This window comes from Nicotiana tabacum, chromosome 6 (assembly GCF_000715075.1).
Source record: "Nicotiana tabacum cultivar K326 chromosome 6, ASM71507v2, whole genome shotgun sequence".
NCBI lineage: Eukaryota > Viridiplantae > Streptophyta > Magnoliopsida > Solanales > Solanaceae > Nicotiana > Nicotiana tabacum.
The window spans coordinates 217708307-217730948 of record NC_134085.1 but is presented as its reverse complement, the minus strand read 5'-3'; the positions used below and the strand labels follow the sequence as shown (position 1 = coordinate 217730948).

The following is a 22642-nucleotide window of genomic DNA, read 5'->3' as shown; positions in this document are numbered from 1 at the left end:
TCGATAAGATATCGGTTATCGGATATTGATTAATCGGTTATCGATCATTATCGGTTCGGTTATCGGTTTACCCGATAAGATAACTCAATCTAGAGTTAAACAAAAAGGATAAGACAATTCACTTGGAGTTAAGCAAAAGAGAGAAGAATTCACATATACTATACTACCCATTTCTACATTATGTCTAGTGGCCACAACTGGAGTAATACTAATACTTCAACAACCAGTTGCCCAAATACATTAATAATAATACAAAGTAGTAGCAATTTCACCTTAAAATTAACTAGTCCAAACATATAGTACTAACAATTTAAATTCAAGTTAACAAAACAACAACTACTCAATCCTTGTAGGCTTCACCAAAAAATCAGTGGATAAATACTTATCAAACTGCAGCAATTCCCACAAAATATTCCAAGGCATTAGTTGCCTCCTCCAATATGATAACAACAATAGTTGATTTAGAATTTTTATTTCACACAATACCTGCACTTCCACAAGCGTTGAAGCCCTCAAACAGTCCAATATAATATAGATGTTGTTTGTCAAATGCCTAACCTGAAAAAAGAAACCATAAAGCAATCCCTATATGAAGATGAAAGGTTTACGCTAGAGTAACTAGTAAGGTCTATGAAGAATGAAGATGAAGCAACTGAAGAGTGCGGCTGAGAAAGAATAGGAGAGAATGAACTGAAACCCTAGCTATGTATATACTTAAGGGTAAAGTCATAATTTTATTAATTCTTATTGGGTTATCGGTTAACCCATTAATAAAATTGGCAAACTGAGGTCCGGACCGATAACCCAATAGTGAAAAAATTCTAAACCGTTACCAAACCATTAACCCAATAACCTAATACCGATAACCCAATAAACAATTAACGTTCGGGTTATCGGTTTTATCCGATATATGCCCAACCCTACCATTGAACACGATATGCAGGGATTACATTGAAATTAAGCTATAATTTAAGGATCAAAGTGGAATTAAATTACTGTAGAGGGGGCACAATGCGCACCAGGCACAATCTAGAGACCACTAGAGAACACGATATCATAATCGAAAAGCTTAGCAAGAAGTTCCTCCTTTGCAGGCATTCAAGTTCCACCTAACCGGAGACGGAGTGAACCACCTCGGCCGGCACGGCCTATATGGAAAAATTTTCTCCACAATAAGCTCGATTTTCATTCAGAAATCAGTTCAAAATCTAGGGTTCTTATTGGAGGGGACAATTTCATGGCGTCAACTCTCATCTCGAAACCTACCCTTTCCTCTGCTTTCCTCGGCCAACAACTGTAAGCATCTCTGCCTAGAGAAATCTTCCGTGGGATTTTCTTGTCTATTATAAGTCGTATATTGAACATTTGGGATCTATTAAGTTGTTGTTGGAGTTTAAAAGTTCCTAATTTTTTATTTTTTATTTTTGCAGTTCGACTAGAGGAAATTCAAAGAGTTCGGCACCCTCTGGTTTGTTTCTAAGGGGCCCAAGATGTGCGGCGACGGACACTCCTTATGGAGGTGAGTTTTTTGATACTAACACCCATCAAATTAAAACGTCTATGAGAAGGGAATTGTCAAGTAGATAGAATAGACAACAGTAATTGATGAATTTTAGTAGGTTTAGATAGATAAATCAATGGCCGGTTTGGATTTCTGGGTTAGTGTTGAAGTTTGTGTTACAATGTTATAACGGGCTTGAATCTTGGTGCTCAAGGAGCTGAGTTGAAACTAAGTATTTAGTAGGGGAACTTTATACTCAAAAGTATTCAGAGAATTGAAACTCTGTAAATTTCTCTACTGAAAACTCCATTGAAAATGATAAGGGATTAAAACAAAAATTCTGGGGCACAGATATCTTTCTGAAGCCTTAATCATTCCCTCCAAGCCAAATTATTGAAAAGGGCGTTGACTTTTTTCACTTAGATAAGTTTTTTTGTGTTTCCAAGGAGCTGTAAGAAGAGGGAAAAAGGGATAGTTAAATTAACCTTGTCTTTTGGTATTGGATATGATACATATGTATATTGGATCTCAGGTTCTTTTCGAAATGTTTGTTTAAAATTCTAGCATTAAACTTTTATGCTGATGTTCATGATTCGATTTTGGAAGGTAATATTCCGCAGTTTCCTCGAGTGAATGTTTGGGATCCCTACAAACGTCTTGGAATAAGTCGCGATGCTTCTGAGGAAGAAGTTTGGAGCTCACGCAACTTTTTGTTAAATCAGTATTATAATCACGAGAGAAGTGCAGAATCAATTGAAGCTGCCTTTGAGAAGATACTAATGGCAAGCTTCATAAATAGAAAGAAGACAAAGATTAACTTGAAAACAAGGCTAAAAAAGAAAGTCGAGGAATCTCCCCCTTGGGTTCAGAACCTCCTCAGTTTTGTGGAACTTCCACCGCCTGTAATTATTTTGAGGAGATTATTCCTCTTTGGATTCATGGCTTGCTGGAGTGTGATGAACTCTGCTGAAGCTGGACCTGCATTCCAGGTTTGTTCCGTCTCCATTTTGATCCATGAGATGTCTTCAAAGCTAATTTGTCTTGACGATACCCGTTGGGATGGGAAGGGAAGGTTCTTACGGCACACTATGCTTTCTCGCTGTGAATAAATGTTTTCAATGAGTGCAAATTGATTCAGAGATAAGTTTCATAGGCGAAAAGATCTATACAAGTGTTTTTAATTTTCCATTTTGGTTATTAGAGCTAAATTTACAGCCTACAAAGATTGTTGCTTAAAGGTTTTTATTAAAGTCACTACTTTTTAATGCATTAATTTGGCTCTTAGCGCCAGGTCGTTGATAGTGTCTCTCTACTGCGATTATGGACCGTACATGCATTCCACATTTGCCAACCCCTCCCGTATGCCAAACCAAAAAATAGATAAATATAGAAAACAAGAGAGATGAGAAACTTTACTGATATCAAAGAAAAGGAAAGATAAGGATACCCAACACAACATGTAAAGAGAATGAAAATGTCAATGTTCTCCTGTTGATAAAGAATTATATCTGATAGTCTGCAAAAAGGCAAAGAACTTGTTTTTTATTCATCTGAATTGTTTCCTTTTTTTCATAACCGTGGTGTTCGGCCAGTTTGCGCGCACCTTGACTAATTCCATGGGGTACCTGCTATCTCCCACCAGCACAGCGGCACAAATACTGGGTAACTCTGTCCACCAAGGCTTGGACAGATGTGAAAAAATCAATTAGTGATTTACCTCTGCTGGGATTTTCATCTGAATTGTTCCGTGATGCCTTGTAATATCATTACAATAAGATATCCTTGCCGAACATCTTCATTTGCCCTGTTCTCGACAGTGGAAAGGTGGAGGGGGCTTGTTTAAGTAAATAACAAGTGGCCACTTTATATTGTTGTTTGATCCCCGCATTTCTAAGTGTATGGACTATAGTCTATGATGATCCTCACTGCTGGAGCTAGGTTTTGTGATGAGTTAGGGCTAAGGTCCATTTTCTTTACACGTTATTATAGTCGGGAAAGGTGTGGCTATAATAAAGTGTAAAGAAAATGGACCTTAGACCTAACTCATCACAAAACTTTTGAAGCACCCATGTTATATTACTCCACGTTCCAGACATCCAACCTTGAGCATGAGGGGGTGTCAACTCCCTCGTAAGTAAAGTCAATGAGTTGTAGTCTTTTCATATGGTCTTGGAGAAACCTCAGTACTTGAGCTAGTTGTTTGGATTGAGTTAGGTCCAAGGTACATTTTCTTGATTCCAAGCTGAATCACAGGAAACAACCTTTTGTACTCTCAAATATCTTTTTATAATTCTCTTTCATTTCTCTGGCTTCTACATATAAGAAGGGTCATTAATTATGAGCCCCGTACATCTCCAGGGAAATGAAAAAAACGGAGTAAAAGAGCTGTAAAAAGTCGAGCAGTTCATTAGACAAAGTAAAAAATACCTCTTTTCTGTTTGGAAGCTAGTGGTACTAGGGGGGGGGGGGGGTTGATGCTTTGGGATAGTAGAGTTTGGAAAGGGGAGGTGCTGCATATTGGAGCTTATACTGTGACATGCAGATTTGAGGCACTTTTGCAAAGTTTTGAGTGCCACATAACAGGGGTATATGCTCCTAATTGCTACATTGAAAGGAGAGCAGTTTGGAGGGAAATAGGTGGTGTTAGAGGATTGATGGAAGGACCATGGGCTGTTTGTGGTGACTTTAATGTCACCAGGTATGCTTCTGAAAAAAGAAATTGCAATAGGAGAACTAGAGCTATGTTGGAGTTTTCAGACTTTATTGAAGATATGGAATTGATTGATCTTCAACTGGATGGGGATTCTTTTACTTGGTTTAAAGGGGATAACCGAGTCCCTGCTTCTAGAATTGATAGAATATTGCTATCGGAAGAATGGGATGCTAGTTTCAGAAACATCAAGCAAACCCTTCTTCAAAGATTGGAATCTGATCATGTACCTGTATCTTTACAATGTGGTTCCTAGGAGCAAACCAAATCCTATTTCAAATTTGATAATTGGTGGCTAAGTACTGAAGGTTTTGTTGACATGATCAGAGAATGGTGGTCTTCTTTCGAGTTCCCAGGGAAACCAGACTACATCTTAGCATGTAAACTTAAAGCTCTTAAAGGCAAGCTTAAGGAATGGAGCAGAAGTAGCCAGGGTAATTTGGCCTTGCAAAAGACCAATCTGCTAAGTCAAATAGCAGCTTTCGATTCAATTCAGGATATTAGAGCCTTGACGGAGGATGAATCAGTCAAGAAGACATCTCTCCTTATGGAATACGAAGAACACATAAAAAATGAAGAAATTGCATGGAGGCAAAGATCAAGGGCCCTTTGGCTTAAGGAAGGGGATAGAAATACAAAGTTCTTCCATATAACTGCTAATGCTCACAAGAGAAGCAACAACATAGACCAGTTAGTGACCCACGGTGAAACAATAGAATTGCCAGATAGAATCAAGAGTGAGATTATTGATTTTTATAAAATATTGTATACAAAGGCTGAAGGGTGGAGACCAGCGATCAATTTGGATAACTGTCCAGTAATATCTGAGGAAGAAAAGGAGTTTTGCAAGGAAGTTTTGAGGAACAAGAGGTTTTAGATTGTCTGAAGATATGTGCAGTGGATAAAGCTCCCGGACTTGATGGCTACACAATGGGCTTCTTTGTAAAGTGCTGGGATGTTTTGAAGCAGGATATTATGGCTATTTTCCGGAATTTCCACTCCCATGGAATTTTTGAAACAAGTTTCAATGCTACATACATTGCTTTGATCCCTAAGAAGACAGGAGCTAAAGAACTAAGAGATTTCAGGCCTATAAGCTTGATAGGCATTGTTTATAAGTTGTTCTCAAAGGTTTTGACAGAGAGACTCAAAAAGGTGATAGAAAAATTGGTGGACTCGCAACAAATGGCCTTCATTAAAGGAAGACAAATAATGGATGATGTTCTGATAGCTAATGAAGCTGTGGACTCTAGAATCAAACAGAAGAAGCCAGGAATTCTTTGTAAACTAGACATAGAGAAGGCTATGATCATGTCAACTGGAACTTCTTGTTGAAAATGTTAGACAGAATGGGTTTTGGGGAGAAATGGATCAAATGGATAAAACATTGCATCTCCACTGTTAGATTCTCTATTCTTATTAATGGATCTCCTGAAGGATTCTTTCCTGCACACAGAGGTTTAAGACAAGGAGACCCTCTGTCTCCTTTTCTGTTCATATTAGCAATGGAAGGTCTTAACAATATGGATAAGACAGCAAGAAGTCACGGTTGGATCAAAGGTTTTGAGGTAGCCAAAAATGGAAACAATAGTCTGGAGGTTACACATCTCCAGTATGCTGATGAAACTTATTTTTTGTGATGCAAAAAAGGAGCAACTGAGGTTCTTGAGAATTATCTTGGTACTATTTGAAGGCATTTCAGGACTCCACATCAATTGGAGAAAAAGACACTTGTTCCCCATCAATAAAGTTCCTGAAATGGAGCATCTGGCACTAATCTTGGGTGGAGAAGTAGGAAGCCTACCTTCAATTTACCTTGGTATGCCCTTGGGAGAAAATTCTAAATCTAAGCTGATTTGGAATTCTGTTATTGAAAAATGTGAAAAGAAGCTGGCTAGATGGAAATCCCAATATTTGTCTTTGGGTGGTAGACTCACCTTGATCAACTCAGTCTTAGATTCTCTTCCAACATACATGATATCCCTCTTTCCCATTCCTGCAGGGGTTACTCAGAAACTTGATAGACTTAGAAGATCCTTTCTTTGGCAAGGAAACAAAGAAAAAAGGGTTGTTCATTTGGTTAAGTGGAAATCTCTTACAATTGGCAAAGCTCATGGTGGTTTAGGCATTAGGAACCTGAAGAACCAAAACAAGGCCCTAAAGATGAAATGGTTATGGAGGTACTCACAGGAAATTGAAACCTTATGGAGCAAGGTAATCAAAGCTAAATATGGTGAGGAAGACAAGTGGGTATCAAAGGTCGTTAATACAGTATATGGAGTTAGTTTATGGAAGTCCATTAGGTCACTTTGGCCTGTGATGAAGAGTCATTCTTCCATCAGAGTAAATAATGGCAACAAAACCTCCTTTTGGAAAGATAACTGATTGGGAGTTGGTTGTTTAAAGGAACTCTTCCCTGATTTATATGGTTTGGTTCAACATCAGCATAGAACAATAGCTGAAGTATGGACCCCCCAAGGTTGGGATCTTATATTTAGGAGGATGTTAAATGATTGGGAGGTGGCTAGGTTAACTGAGTTTTACAAACAATTGGAAGACTTTAAAGGGTTACAGAGTGGGGGGATACACTATGGTGGCAGGGACACAACAAAGGTATGTATAAGGTGAGTTCAGCCTATAAGCTCTTAAACCATTAATCAACAATTAACTAATTGGCCTTGGAAGCATATTTGGAAAGTAAAAGTTCCATATAAGGTAGTTTGTTTTACTTGGCTGCTAGCAAAGGAGGCTGTCTTGACCCAAGACAATCTCAAAAAGAAAGGGATTCCACTGTGTTCAAGGTGCTATTTCAAAAAGAGAGGGATTCCATTGTGTTCAAGGTGCTTTCTATGCGGGGAAACAACCGAGACAATCAGCCATCTATTTCTTCACTGCACGACAACAGATCAGCTATGGAAAATCTTTATTAATCTCAGAGGTATAGCTTGGACAATGCCTAGTAAGATTACTGAAGTGCTTTTTAGCTGGGATGAAGCTGGAGCAAGAGACAGAGATAGATGGAGGACTGTCCCAGCATGTATTTGGTGGACAATCTGGAAAGAAAGGAATTCTAGATGTTTTGAGGACAGTAGCAACTCAGTACAGAAGATCAAACTAAACTGTGTTTTACTTTTTTGTTTTTGGTGTAAGCAGAGCTACACAGAGAACACTATGTCAATCCTAGATATTCTAGAACTTTGCTAGGACTGCATAGTAGAACTTTTCTTTTCTTTTGCCTTCTTGTAAATATGGTTTCAGTACAACCTATGTACTGAGTTGATTAATATATACAAATATGTTACCATCTCAAAAAAAAATATACCTCTTTTCATCCGTCTACAGAATATTTGGCTTTATCAAAATCCCCCTTACTGCCTATACAAAACCACATAAGAGGCCACTAGTTTTGCAGTTTTAACTCCTTTACAGTATAAAATCCAAAGGCTATAAGTGATGTAAATTAATCTCCTGTATTTTAGTTGAAAAAAGCAGACAGTTCCAGAGCTTGACCTATTTGATAATACGAAGTTTATATTGGGCGGCTGTTGGTGGAATAGTGGTTTGGTGATTTCAGTCTGGATCACTCCTTTGAAATAATTGGCTCTTACAAGCTTTTCAAAGTTTTATATGAATGTCTCCAATTTTAATTACAATTTGTTCTTTCTTTTATGCAGGTAGCTATATCTTTTGGAGCTTGTGTGTACTTCCTTAATGACAAGACAAAGAGCATAGGAAGAGCTGCTCTTATAGGGTACGTTTATTGGTTCTCTCTGTTTTCATGAACAAAAAAGTTGCTGGTTTCTAAAGTCCAAACATTTTCAGATATTTCACTTTCATTATTGACTTCGACTATCACTCAGTGTGAACCTTTTTACATTTCAGGTTTGGAGCCCTAGTGGCTGGTTGGTTTTGTGGTTCACTGTTGGTTCCCATGATCCCTCCGAATCTGTTGCACCCAACTTGGAGTCTTGAACTCTTAACATCTCTCTTTATTTATGTTTCCTTGTTTCTGGGCTGTACTTTTCTCAAATGAAGCTCTACAGAACCCGTTTTGCTGTAGCAGTTTTTACATGTCACATCCTGATTAATTCATGGTGTTCCTTCAGTATTTTGTACCTTCAAGATCGTTATATTGTTATGTTGCGATAGGAAATTGTTATCGAGCTACTAGGAATTTAGTCCGAATTTGTGTCCTCCCTTTATTGCTTGAATTTTCCAATGATGTTGTAAGTGATACACATCTGGCTTTCTCGTTTTCCTTTCACCAAATTAAAGTAAAAATTAAGCGAGAGAAAACGTGCCTGTTACTACACCTGCTCATCCTATTGGTTCCTTCATCTTCTAAACTGGCGTTTCTCTTATCTGCAAGATCTATTTAATTGCAAATCACATTTGTTCGACATATTGACGTAGCATGTGCAGAGAGATGAAGCAATCTTGTGTCATGGTTCAATTGAAACATTTTCCTCTCATTTACCAGAGATTGTGAACTATTTTGAGTGACTGTCAGTGATTACAGTACATTTAGAGAAGATGGATATGTATTATACTTCAGTAGTGTATATAGTGTGCTTCTCCTGGCAGTGGCTTGTAAACAAAGAGTGAGGTCGCGGAGCACTTGATTATGATCGGAAGAGTTAACAGATTAAGTTTGATGTCAGATTATTATACTTCAGATTCTTTTTTCTTGTCGATTTACCAATTAAGTTTTAGTAATTTGAATCAGAAAAAATTGTGTACATTAGGTCTCTGATAGATTTTGGCAAGCTTCTTGTCGGTGGGACGTCTAATTCTAGCAGTAGGATAGCTTCTCGCTAAACATATAATAAGAGAAGAGAAGTCGGTAATAAATAATAAATACAATATCAATGTCTTATACTATAAACCAAACTTCAGTCAAACAAATAATCTTTAGGAAACTGGAAATGTGACAAACCAATATGGTTCATGGGTATGGTTTATGCCTATGGTATCCCTTTGATCTGTTGTTCCTGAGAGCGCAGCAGCCAACACAGTAAACAATGAGGACGACAAAGAAGAGGCCAAAGTTGATGAGGGACAATTTCTTCCAATCTTTCTTGATTTTGTCAAGGAATGCTGTCTTACATGATTGGCAGTTGAAGCAGAGCTCAGTTTGTACATTGCTCCATATTTTGCAGTCATCGAGAGGTTGTGAGTTCGAGTCTCCCCAAGAGCAAGGTGGGAAGTTCTTGGAGGGAAGGATGCCGGGGGTCTATTTGGAAACAGTCTCTCTACCCTAGGGTAGGGGTAAGGTCTGCGTACATACTACCCTCCCCAGACCCCACTGAGTGGGATTATACTGGGTTGTTGTTGTTGTTGTTGTCTGGTACGGCCGGCCCTGCTTTGGGCATAGTCCAGTAGGTAGCGTTGTGGAACTCTAAGCCGCAGTAAGAGGGTGGCTTACAGCAACTCGACTACATGCGCAAAAAAATAAAAACAGAGATTTAAGTTATATAGAATGATATTCAAAGTAGTAAATTTTTGTTATACTGTCTGAACTTAAAATCTTAAAACAATTATGGCATCTTCATTAGGTAATTTCTCTCTTAACTCTGATCTGATCAATGAGCAGAGCTCCTCAGACGTTGAACCAAAAATGACTTGGAGTTGGAACCGCTACGACTTCATATAAACATAAAACTCAAATGTGACAACAAAACCGAGTGGAATTAATCTTAAATGCTGTCACCCTTTTTCTCAAAACAATACATTTCAAGCCAATTTCTTTTCAAAATTTAAGAATAAATAGAAAAAAAACTAAAGTGGATATTTCCAGGATTGCTCTGTGTAGTACCTATCTCAATAAATGAGTGTATATTGCATTCTCGTCTCTTTTGATTGAATTTTTAAATGGAGATACTAAAAGTGTAGGGTTTTAGTGTGAATAGTTTATCAACAGTGGAAAGATCACAACAACTCCATTGCAGAAGGAATAATAGATGCATTTTCATCGTACTAGTACACAAAATATCCCGCATTCACGTAGTATCCGTATCCTAAGGGGTGTAATGTGGACAACCTAGTACCTACTCTAATACAAGCATTAGTGGCTGCTTCCACGGCTCGAACCCGTGACCTATAGAAACGGAGACAACCTTTACTGTTACTCCAAGGCTCCCTTCGAATGGGTGATGCATCATATGCAACATATTTACTGATAGCAATGAGATTAGCAATTTTATTTCTCTAAAAGAAATGGTGGCGTCTGGACTAAAACATCGTTTATTTTTTTATTTTTTGGTTGTACGTGTGTGTTTGGAGTTGGTTGTAAAGACAAAAAAATATTAAGAACCTGAGTAGCAGAGAGGCTATATTTGTAGAAGTCAGCGCCTTTCTCAGTAGGTAGACGTTGACAATATTTGGTATCAACCAAACAACTCTTAATCTCCTCCCAATTTTCAGCATTAAACCACATACTTCTGCAACAGGACCCAATCAATCCCAGTACCGAAACAATCAGTAGAGAAATTCCCAGTATTAACAAAGGCTTCTGAAATACTTTTTGGCAAAGTGTAGCGCTGCCTTCAAAACGGAGCCAAATTGAAAACCCTATGGCTACAAGTGAAACCGCTAGGGTCACACAATTAAGGAATGTGATTATCAAGTTGCTTACTCGGACCATCTTCCTTTCTTTATTTGGATAAATGAAATTATATATAAAAGTTGAAAAAATAACTGATAGTCTGTATGAATATATAGTACTAATACAATAACAACAACAACCCAGTATAATCCCACTTAGTGGGGTATGGGGAGGGTAGTGTACGCAGACCTTACCCCTACCCTAGGGTAGAGAGACTGTTTCCAAATAGACCCCCGGCATCCTTCCCTTATGGAGAGGGTAGTGTGTACGCAGACCTTACCCCAACCCTAGGGTAGAGAGACTATTTCCAAATAGACCCCCGACATCCTTCCCTCCAAGAACTTCCCACCTTGCTCTTGGGGAGACTCGAACTCACAACCTCTCGATTGGAAGTGGGGATTGCTTACCATCAGAGCAACCCCTCTTGTCACATCCACCTTATGGAAACTGCTACGTAACATTTCATAGTGTTCCATTTAGGGGTGTTCGTCTGTCGATACGGTACGGGTATTTAGATATTTCGGTTTGATATTTTCGGTATTCGGTTTCTTAAAATCCTATACCAATATCATACCAAATTAAATTCGGTATGGTTCGATTTTTCTCTTTTCGGTTTATTCGGTTCGGTAATTTCGGTTTGAATACTAATTAGTGCATAGAGCTATAAACTCTAATATTCTTAATTATAGTACTCAAAAATACAAAACTGAAAATGTTTGTTGACAAAAAAATTGTCCAAAACTAGCAAAATCGACCCAAACAGAGAAAATTGTACATAAAAGAATATTTGATCATTAGAAATGTCTTGTTACTTGTATAGAGTTAATTGATGAACTTAGAGAATAAAGAAAAGTAAAATTTTAGATTTTTATATTTATGTTATAATTGATAATATATGTTTTGTGTAATATAATATATATATTTCGGTACGGTATCGGTATTTCGGTATTTTATTTTAAAATACCAAATATCATACCTAATACCAATTTTTTTTTAAAACTTAAACCAAATATCATACCAAATATCAAAATACCGTATACCAAATACCAAAATTTTCGGTTTCGATACGATAATTCGGTAATTACCAACAGCCCTAGTCCCATTACCTAAAGACGACGTGGACATCACTAATTGTGGGGTCCCATTGTTAGAAAAAGGAAGGAGAAAAAAAAAAAGAAGGAAAGATGGTTTGTTGTTAATCCAATGGGTTACGAAATCTAAGAGGATTTAGTAGGGTAATTAGATCCTAATCTTTTCTCTAGCTTAGAAAAGGGGCAAATGCATAGCTGATTTCAGGACTCCAATTTAAAGCATAGACGAAATTTAAATTTTTGTAAGTTTAGTCAATTTAGAATCAAGTTCAGATATACGCAATTGAAATTAAAAAAATCTCGTCTGAAAAGAATTTCAAAATTTTAATTAAATGTATTTCCAACTTTATTTACAGAACCATTTTTATGCAGTTCGCTACTCACATCTTTTGGAGCTCGCGTGTAGCGGTGTTCATAAAAACTCGAAAAATCAAATTAAACCGACCAAAAAAACCGATACTTTTTGGTTTGGTTTGGTTTTGATTTTGAATTTTAAAAATCGATCAAATTTGGTTTGGTTTTGATTTTAATCAGAAAAAATCGAACCAAACCGACTATAGGAGTAGCTATTTCAAATTTATTATTATACATACATACATATATATATATATATATATTATTATACAAAGTTTCAAAAAATTTATGGTAAATGTTAATAGTTTGCACTTTTAATATAGTTCTTTACCTTTACATTTTAGTTTGATTGGTAGTTTTCTTTTGTTTAGTGTAAGAATCCATTTCGTGTTAAAAATAACATATTTTTAATTGAGTCCTTAAATTATTCATCACTATTTGATTCAATTATCATCAATATATTTTGGTAAATAATAGATTTCTTAAAGGGCAATTGATTTGATAGTGTTACATTGAAAATGTGGTCGCCGGAATATGTGTTTGGTAGTGTATGTTTTATATTTAAGAAAAAACCGACAAATACCCGAAAAATCGACATAAACCGAATCGAAAAAAACCGACTTAATTGGTTTGATTTGGTTCTAATATTTGAGGGTAGTGTGTACGCAGACCTTACCCCTACCCTAGGGTAGAGAGACTGTTTTCAAATAGACTCCGGCATGCTTCACTCCAAGAACTTCTCACCTTGCTCTTTGGGAGACTCGAACTCACAACCTCTCGGTTGGAAGTGGGGACAACAAGAACAAATATAGCCACATGAAAAATGTAACTCGCAACCCGAACCCAACAAATCCCAACAGCGAAACAACCAGTAGAGAAGCTCCCAGTATCAGTAAAGGCGTCTGCAATAGTTTTCGGCAAGGAAATTCATCGTCTAACGGCCATAGGCATACAAGAGAAAACCCTAGAGTTACCAAATTAAATATGATTATGGAGTTGCTTAATTGGACCATAACTCCTTTCTTTTTTGGATGAACTAATGAATCTCAAAAGTGAGAAAGAACTGATAGCTAGTACTACTACTCTTTGTCCTCGTTGAGTAGATAATTTGAGAATAATTAATGAGAACAAAATGGCCGGAAAAGGAGGCGGCGGAAGGAAGTCTCCGATCCGCTGAAAAAGTTCCAATTGTTTCCGCAGCCACCGGTTAATACGCATGCATTATTTTCTTCATATTTACCCCTCATGTTTTAGATATATACGAAAATGCACTAAAGAACGGGTCCGGGTCCGGGTCGTTGGTCGGATTTGGATGGTTTTTCCTGCTTATGAGAGCTGCCACGTAACACTTTATTGTGTCCAGTGGCGGAGGCAGGATCTCCACGAAGGGGGTTCAAAAAAAAAATTGTATTTAGTGGAAATTGAACTCATGACCTTATGTAGATTTTGAACCCCCTTGACCACTAAACTACACTTTTGGATTGTGTTAGAAAGGGTTCAAAACTTAATATATAGAGGTAAAAAACAGATTTTGCCTTATATATACAGTGTATTTTTTCGGCGAAGGGGGTTCACCCCCCCTAAATCCGCCCCTGATTGTGTCCCAATCGATCAGATTGTTCTTAAACCAATGGGTTACAAAAATTCAAGAGGATTTAGTAGGATATTTGATAATAATCCTTTCTATAGCTCAGAAGAAGGGTCGGGGACAGCACGATAATTAGATTCTAATCAGTTTCTTAATTCTATCCAAACAGTAACGTATAGAGAGAGTAGACTGTACAAATTAATTAATTTTATTAGACTAAGAATTTCTAATATTTTTCTAGGTCAAAATTCAACTTATATATGGTCTTCTCTTAAGTTTTCTATAGATCTTGAGGTATAAATATTAATGTTTGTCGCCACTACAATTCTCGAGCATAGTTTATCTTCTAAATTTTATACGTTTGACGATTGATTTGCTTTATCCTTCTCAAAAAGAATAGTAAGGCTCATGGTCAATATGTCTAGTTTTCGTTGTGATTTTGAAATAAAATTTCACATAAAATGCATTACAATCATACTTTTCATAGTTAATAAATATATTTAAGGAAAAAAGTTTAAAAAGTGTGTAATATAAAAATTTTAAACTCATAATAGTAATATTGTCACAAAATGAGCCGAGGGAGTAATTTGTTATATTCTTAATTATTTTTTATAATTATAAAAACGCATTTTCATCACTATGATGGAAGGAGAATTTTTTTAAAAAAACTTTTATCCATGTCATTTTTTAAAAAATTGACAAAATTCAAAAGCCCCCAAGTAGTTTCAATTAGCCCAAATATTACGTGTTTGTCCTGATTTTCTTACCATATTTAGTTTTTCTATGTCTTAAAGAAAAGGCAACATATTTATTATAATTAATTTTTTTCTTTTACAAAAAGAAAAAAATACTAAATTTTTTTTCATATATGGCTTGTTCTTTTTTTAAAGGAAAATATTTTGATTTCTATAAATTAAAGATCCTTCATTCTCATTCCATCCATAATATAGTTATAAGAGAGGAGGAGAATTTTTGTGACAAGTATTACCCTACCACTTGCGTTTTTTTTTTTTTTGTGAGGTTGTGATCTCTAGATATTTTGTACTCTATTTTATAAAGTGAATCCACCTGTGGACGTAGGTTAATTGACCGAAATTACGTTAAATATTTGTGTCTCTTTTGGTGTATTTTTTTTTGTTATCCTTATTACCTTTCAAATGACATATGATTATTTCGATCCTAACTGTCGGATAATTTAATTTTTTAAAAATATTCAATTCATCACCGAAATTTATTGTAATGTACAAAATGTATTAATAATTAACGAATCACTTATGTTGTAAAAAAAGAAAAGAATCATTTATAATTGAAAGGCTTCCTAATTCTCAAAGGATGATCAGTAATAACTAATAATGATAATGACTAACGAAATTAAATTCAAAAGGTTAGTTTTAAACAATTTGACATGAAGGGTGTATTTGATACGAAGGAAAATATTTTCCGAAAAATATTTTTCAATTTTTCCATGTTTGGTTGGCTTAAATGTTTTGGAAAATATTTTCCTCATGAACTTATTTTCCTCTAATTGGAGGAAAATATTTTCCCTATCAAGAGAAGGGAAAACATTTTCCAATTTTTTTTTCAACCTTCCCCACCCTATTCCCCATCCCCACCAACCTACCCTCCACCCCACTTACGTACCCCAGCCCGCCCTACCCACCCCACCCCAATCCCCGTCCCAGCTCCACCCTCATCCCCCACCCCCGTCCCAAATAAAAATATTATTAATAGTACTTTCTTTTCATGTTATAGATAGATTATTTTTCATTTCAACAAATGAATATTTTCTTTTCATGATACAAAAAAGTATTTTTTTTATTTTATCAAAAAAGTATATTCTTTTCATGACGTAGAAAAAAGTATTTTCTTTCATTTCAACAAAATGAGTATTTTCTTTTCATGATTTAGAAAAAGTATTTTCATTTATTTCAATAAAATGATTACTTTATTTTCATGCCGTAGAAAGAGTACTTTCTTTTTCAACCAAAAGAAGAGTATTTTTTTTATAGTTATGAATCAAAAATTTCAACGTTGTTTGCGTTAAAAAGTAAAGTGGCACATTAGATCCTTTGGGTTTATGAGAATTTTTAGAAGAATAATTAAATTGTTAAAGAAAATAGAGGTTGAGTATTTGGTGGGGGGGTGGGGGGAGCAAGAAAACATGGGGACTTGGGGGAAGGGGGTGAGTAGAGCAGCATAAAAAAATATTTTCTACTCTCTAACCAAACACTAAAAAAAAATTCCAAAAAATTCGCTCACCAATCAAACAAGGAAAAATAAGTGATAAAATCACTCATTGAAAATATTTTTTAGCAAAACATTTTTCATGAAAAATATTTTCTTTCCTACCAAACACACCCGAATTCTCTTCTTTTTTTTGCCCGTCAAAGGTTGATTTGGTGCCCAAATATTCCAATAGGAAATACCAAACACTGTACTTTACGCTTCCATTTGCATCTATACCCGCTTTTTGGATCATGTTTTAACTTATACCCGTTTTACAAAAAAAATTGCAAGCGTACCCACTTTTCGCGTAACTTCATGCATACGAGCCAGAAGTAGCAAAGACAATCACGCAAACTTCAACATTCTAGTAGACGGGCCTGAAGTAGCAAATTGTTGAACCAAGTGTTGGCTGGAGTTTTTTTTTTTTTTTTTGTAATTGTTGAATTTAATATTCTAGTAGCTGAAGTGTTGTTTTCTATTTGCTGAAATTTTTGTTTGTAATTGCTAAACTTAAACATTCTAGTAGCTAAAGTTTTGTTCTCTATTTGCTGAAGTTTTTCTTTGTAATTGCTGAACTTAAGCATTCTAGTAGCTGAAGTTTTGTTCTCTATTTACTGAAGTTTTTGTTTGTAATTGTTGAACTTAAACATTCTAGTAGCTAGAGTTTTGTTCTCTATTTTTGCTGAACTTTAGCATGTTTTAGCTGAAGTTTTGTTCTATATTTGCTGAACTTAAGCACGTTTTAGCTGCACAACCCGTGCTCTCAATATACGTCAACAATCTTACCATAAGTTAAATATAAGGACAAAATCATGAAGTACTCTGAAAATTCAACACATGTTTGTAGCCATCAGCGTACTTTATATGATTTCAAGTAATATGATCTAATATATAGTTAAAACTCATAACTATGGATTCTAATCCATAGTTATATATAAACTTCCAAATTTGGACTGAAAATTAAATCATCAAGCTCAGGTGAAGAGTGTAACCTATGAACTGAAGTTTCATAGCAGCACCGACAGCAACAGAAGAAAAGAAGAAGAAGAAGAAGAAAACAAAGGAGGAGAAGCAGGAGGAGAAAGATGACGAAAGTTATTTAAAAAGTGAGTACAAATTAAAATTTTAAAAAATAAGTATAGATTAAACGAGGGACGTATAAGAAGGTGAAATTTTTACATGCCTACCTACCCAATGGCCTTTCAAGTCAAACAACCTATCGGTTGGAAGTGGGATTGTTAGCATGCAACCCTTTCAAGTCATAAAATGAAATTTGTATTCTACTACTACTATAACTATAACGTCTCCTCCAAAGCACCAACCACCACCCTTGAAACCATTTTCAACACCAAACTCTGTGCTTTCTTCGCCCTTCGGCGGACTTTCCTATAAACACCTTTTTCTCCATTTAAATAACCCCCAAAACCCTTAACTCTCTTCACCTGAAATCAACTCTCCTCTCTTTCTGCATTTTTACATACATATATACATACAAAATGGCTTTAGCTCCAGCTCAGCTCTCTAAGCCCTTTTTTTCCACCAAACCCAAATCACAAGCGCCGCTTTTCTCATTACCTGCCTCCCAGAAGATTCAATATCGGCCGTCCACTGTCCGCTGCTCCGTCGCCGCTGCTCCGTCGGCCACTGCAGCCAAGGCCTCCTCTAAGGTGAAATCTGTCAAGGCGAGGCAGATCATAGACAGCAGGGGCAATCCTACCGTCGAGGTTGATCTGGTTACCGGCGATGATCTTCTTTATCGATCGGCGGTGCCAAGTGGAGCTTCCACCGGGATCTACGAGGCTCTAGAGCTTAGAGATGGTGACAAGAGCGTGTATGGGGGTAAAGGAGTCCTCAATGCTGTTAAAAATATTAATGAATTCTTGGGCCCCAAACTTGTTGGTGTTGATGTCAGGTAACTAATATTGCTAGTAGTGTTTATTTTCTTATTTCTTAAAATTTTCGTTTCCTTCTTATTGTTTGCTTATAAAGTAAAATGCTCAATCTTCCACCTAGTATCCGCTTTCAATTTGTATATTACAACTGACTTTAAGTTCTATGCACTGCCTTAAAAATATTTACGCCATAAGATCACTTAATTGTAGCTTACTATAGTCAATAGCATTGATAGTTACCTAAAATGGTAATTCATCCGGTTAAATTATGCTTATGGTGTGAAAAATTTATTATGTAACTTAAATCTTTCACAAAATCGTAGTTTTCTTGTCATGCACTGAAATTTTTTAACGAACCAAGTGTATTACATACAGTAATGGATCGTACACAACCCCTTGCTAAGGACCTTCATTCTGATTGCTCTAGTGCTCTAAACATATAATGAAAGGAGCTGAGTAAATGTACATTTTACTACTGGTCTTTATTAGGTAGCTGCACATATGATTTTGGCTACTAATAATAAAATTTGCTGATCTTAGCTTGGTTAAAGTTGAGGTAGAAACTAAGTAGATAACTGCTACATATTACACACCATGGCAACTCAAAGTAGTGCTATTGCTTGTATGGTACTACTATATTTCCTAATAATGAATGCCATAGGAAATAGCTGCCTTGGTGTATTTTTATTTCGTTATCTATGATGGAACTGACCGCATAAAATTTAATTGTTAATTTGCTCTAATTGATATAGTAGTGGTAGTGAAAGAAAGTATACTAAAATGATAGTTGAGAAGTTAGTTTGATAATGAAAATAACACATTACTTTAGTCTTTGAATAATCAATTGAATTAAATTTCTTAAAAGTTGTGAAAATTGTATAGTATATATAATATATTAAAGGAAAAGTGTCAAACCTTTTGGCATCCCAAAATGGAAAAAAGTGTCATATAAACTAGGACGAGGTGAGCAATTAATATGCTTGCAATTTTATTTCTCAACATTGTTCCATCCAAGTATGACAATTTTCATTTCTTCTTGTGAAGGAACCAGGCTGACGTTGACGCTGTTATGCTGGAGATTGATGGAACTCCTAATAAATCAAAACTTGGGGCTAATGCCATTCTTGGAGTTTCTCTCAGTTTGTGTAGAGCTGGTGCTGGAGCAAAAGCAGTACCCTTGTATAAACACATTCAAGAAATATCTGGAACCAAAGAACTTGTAATGCCAGTTCCAGCGTTCAATGTGATAAATGGAGGGAGCCATGCTGGTAACAATTTGGCTATGCAGGAATTTATGATTCTACCCGTTGGAGCATCAACATTTACTGAGGCGCTTCGTATGGGTAGTGAAGGTGAGAAATCTGTTGTCCTCTGGGATCAGGATTGAAGTAAATAGAAAATTGCTTTGCTTCCTCTTTCTTGATCGCTATCTCTGTCTCACTTTAACAAATTAGTGTTGGTTTCAGTAAATCTGCATTAGATGAAGTAAAACAGTAGCTAAACTTCTTATTCTGAGCATTAAAATGCTGCTTTGTCCTGAAGTACCTATAGCTGTTCTTCTCCATGACCTGTAACCTTTGCATATTATGTGTTCTGCAAACTTGTAATGAATATCTTTATACATGGTATTTAACTGTCCACGCTTGATGGGAGAACAGTCTACCACACTCTAAAGGGAATTATCAAAGCTAAGTATGGGCAAGATGCATGCAATGTTGGTGATGAAGGTGGATTCGCTCCGAATGTCCAGGATAACAGGGAAGGGCTAGTATTGCTTATGGATGCAATTGAGAAGGCCGGTTACATTGGAAAGGTCGGCATTCTTTTTGGCCTTTCAGTTTTATTACATTATTTTACTTTCAGAAGTTATGGACTTGCTCATTGAAAGATTGGTGCAGATTAAAATTGGCATGGACGTAGCAGCATCTGAGTTCTTGACAAAAGATGCGAAATATGATCTCAATTTCAAGAATCAACCAAATGATGGAGCTCATGTACTTAGTGCTCAGAGCCTCTGTGAACTCTATAAGGAGTTTGTCAAAGAATTTCCTATTGTATCTATTGAAGATCCATTTGACCAAGATGATTGGAGCTCATGGGCATCACTACAATCTTCAGTTGATATTCAGCTTGTTGGTGATGATTTGTTGGTGACTAATCCAAAGAGAATTGCTGAAGCAATTCAGAAAAAGGCATGCAATGCATTGTTGTTGAAGGTAAGGGCTTATGCCTTAAAGCAACATACAAATCTCTGTAGCAAAGCTGCCTTGTTCCATCAGTAGGCTTCTTTCTCTTTTCAAATGCTTAGTCGCACAAAGGTATAAAACTTACTAAATTAAAGAAACAAAATGAGGTTATGTTACCTGTAAAGTACAGTACCTTTGAGTTGATCCTCGGCATATAAGCAAAATAGCCTTTAATAAATTAACAGGAAGAGCCTTAAAACAGTGGTGCTTAATTTGGTACGTTTCTCCGGAAAAGCCTAGTCTTTTCCTGCCAGAAAAATGCTTAGAGTATTTAACTAATAAGGGTTGTCCTAGAAAGATCTCGGCTTAACAATACCATAGTATTATGTTATGAACCTTTTTGAATGAATGCATATGTCATAGATGGTATACTTCACAGCTTATGTCTCAAATATAGTTAAACACTTGATGTTGACACATTTTTTATACCGTTTGATTAATCTGGGTTCCCTCTTTTCAATGCTACTTTAAGCACTTGACTCGTCAGAGCTCACATGCAGTACACTTTGTTTTCATGTATAGTTCTATTTCAATTATACTATAACTTTAATGGGCTAGAGGGAGAAATTTCAGACATAGAAAATGCAATTTATACGTTGTCATGGGTCCAGTCCTGCAAGACAAAAGCACTGCATTGATGTACATAAATCCCTCCTATAAGGTTAGGTGTTAAAGACGGTAGAGCTCTCTTGAATGAACTTTTAGCCATCTGTAGTGGAACTTAAGCAGCTGAATGGTCGACAGGTTTAAAACCTCAGTCAGCTTGTAGAAGTGCATGGATATTCACTTTGATGGACTTCCTCAGCTGTTTGATATATGAATGACACATGGTAGCGAGGGGCTTGGCTCATCATTTTTCAAATTGCAGGTTAACCAGATTGGTACAGTGACAGAATCCATTCAAGCAGCACTAGACTCCAAAGCTGCGGGCTGGGGTGTTATGGTCAGTCACCGAAGCGGTGAAACAGAGGATAATTTTATCGCAGATTTGTCTGTTGGTTTGGCCAGTGGACAGGTACTCTTGACTTCCAGCTGTTAACATTGGTTAATCTTCTCCACTCTTTTATGCATCGGCAGCATATTAATATTCTTTTAAATTCTCCCTTTAATGCAGATCAAGACGGGAGCACCCTGTCGGAGTGAGCGGCTGGCAAAATACAACCAGGTTAAGATGGAACACTTTAATTACCGTTCTTTCTTTGTTTCTGTCTTCTTATTTCTAAATTGTTGCCATTGCTCTTCTTGTTTTTGTAATTGCTACTGTTATCTCATCATCTCATTTAGTATTCCTTCTCTATCCCTCCCGTGCTCAAACAAATTAGTATTATTTACTCTTTTACTAGAGTTTTGCTAACCAACATTTGTAGAGCGAGTTAGGTGAGGATTACTTTCCCCCTATTTTCTATTCATGATCAGAAACAAAAAAACAACTTTTATTCATCCTGCTGTTAGCAATTTTACTACTCAGTCTTGTCACTGCTTGGAAGTTAATGAGCTTTCGATGTGGATAGTTACATATAGCAGATTGTAAAGTTATACTGAAGTCGTTTAATCTTCCTCCCTGGATCAAAAAAAAAAAAAAAAAAACCTCGAAGCATTTCAACTGGATTTTATTGATGTCTGATGTCTGTCCCATTATGTTTTCTTTGCACTAGCTCTGTGTTTGTTGATAACTTCTTTTCAGAAAAAAAGATTATTTCCTGCTTGTTAGAGTGGCTAAACTCGTTATACTGATTGCAGCTTCTGCGTATCGAAGAGGAACTTGGAGATGTTCGCTATGCTGGTGAATCTTTCAGATCTCCATGAGAAAGCATCAAAAGCTAAATTACTGAAACATTCTTCGCGCCACACCTACAATAGATGAAAACTAAAGTAGGGAGAATCCATTAAAGTTTTCCTTTTTGTATACTCAATCGGCGTTGTTGTTTAGATATATGTATTCGAGGAGGATCTGGTAGGCATTAGAAGCTACTTCTGATCAACATTTCATGCAGTTGTTTTCGAAAAATAAACAAGTCTTACTTTTAGTTTCCAAAATGGAATTCCCTGTCTCCAGCAGGAGTGTTCTCTTTATCAAAATAATAAGGCCCTCCTTTTTGTTATGGATGTCATGACAATATTTGTCTAGTTGGGGGAGGCCTGATATCAAGTCAAATCAGTAATTATTGTGTTAATGAATTCTTCAGGGTTTGGACGAACAATATCTTGATAAAGTACAATGAAGCCATTTTTATATATCGGTTCTCCAGATGTTACTAGAGACACAGTACCATCATATAATCACATTTAAACTAAACATCACAAAGTGACCAACCAGAACTACAATCAAATTAGCAAAGGCTATAGTGCTACAGTTTTGCTGGAGTCGGCTCTGTAAAAACTGACTATGATAATGCCGGAAATGTGGGTTAAGAACTACATACATAAAAA

At 36.3% G+C, this 22642-nt stretch overlaps 3 protein-coding genes across 3 annotated transcripts; 2 read left to right on the top strand and 1 right to left on the bottom strand.

Annotated features, from left to right (window-relative positions):
- Positions 1-1010: 1010 nt before the first annotated feature.
- LOC107785167 (protein CHAPERONE-LIKE PROTEIN OF POR1, chloroplastic-like) lies at positions 1011-8319 on the top strand. The gene is made up of 5 exons (XM_016606404.2): positions 1011-1296; positions 1431-1519; positions 2108-2490; positions 7886-7962; positions 8094-8319. The coding sequence occupies exons 1-5, from the start codon at positions 1238-1240 to the stop codon at positions 8242-8244; spliced, it is 759 nt and encodes a 252-aa protein (XP_016461890.1). The 5' UTR covers positions 1011-1237; the 3' UTR covers positions 8245-8319.
- A 746-nt stretch (positions 8320-9065) lies between these two features.
- Positions 9066-10857, bottom strand: LOC107785165 (tetraspanin-8-like). The gene is made up of 3 exons (XM_016606399.2): positions 10525-10857; positions 9553-9646; positions 9066-9374 (listed from the first exon to the last, which is right to left on the bottom strand). Exons 1-3 carry the CDS (start codon positions 10852-10854, stop codon positions 9157-9159), a joined length of 642 nt encoding a protein of 213 aa, XP_016461885.2. The 5' UTR covers positions 10855-10857; the 3' UTR covers positions 9066-9156.
- Positions 10858-17397: 6540 nt separating this feature from the next.
- On the top strand, positions 17398-22314 carry LOC107832416 (enolase 1, chloroplastic). The gene is made up of 7 exons (XM_016660260.2): positions 17398-17986; positions 19011-19318; positions 19625-19779; positions 19865-20182; positions 21081-21227; positions 21327-21377; positions 21953-22314. Exons 1-7 carry the CDS (start codon positions 17571-17573, stop codon positions 22016-22018), a joined length of 1461 nt encoding a protein of 486 aa, XP_016515746.2. The 5' UTR covers positions 17398-17570; the 3' UTR covers positions 22019-22314.
- The last annotated feature ends 328 nt before the right edge of the window (positions 22315-22642 follow it).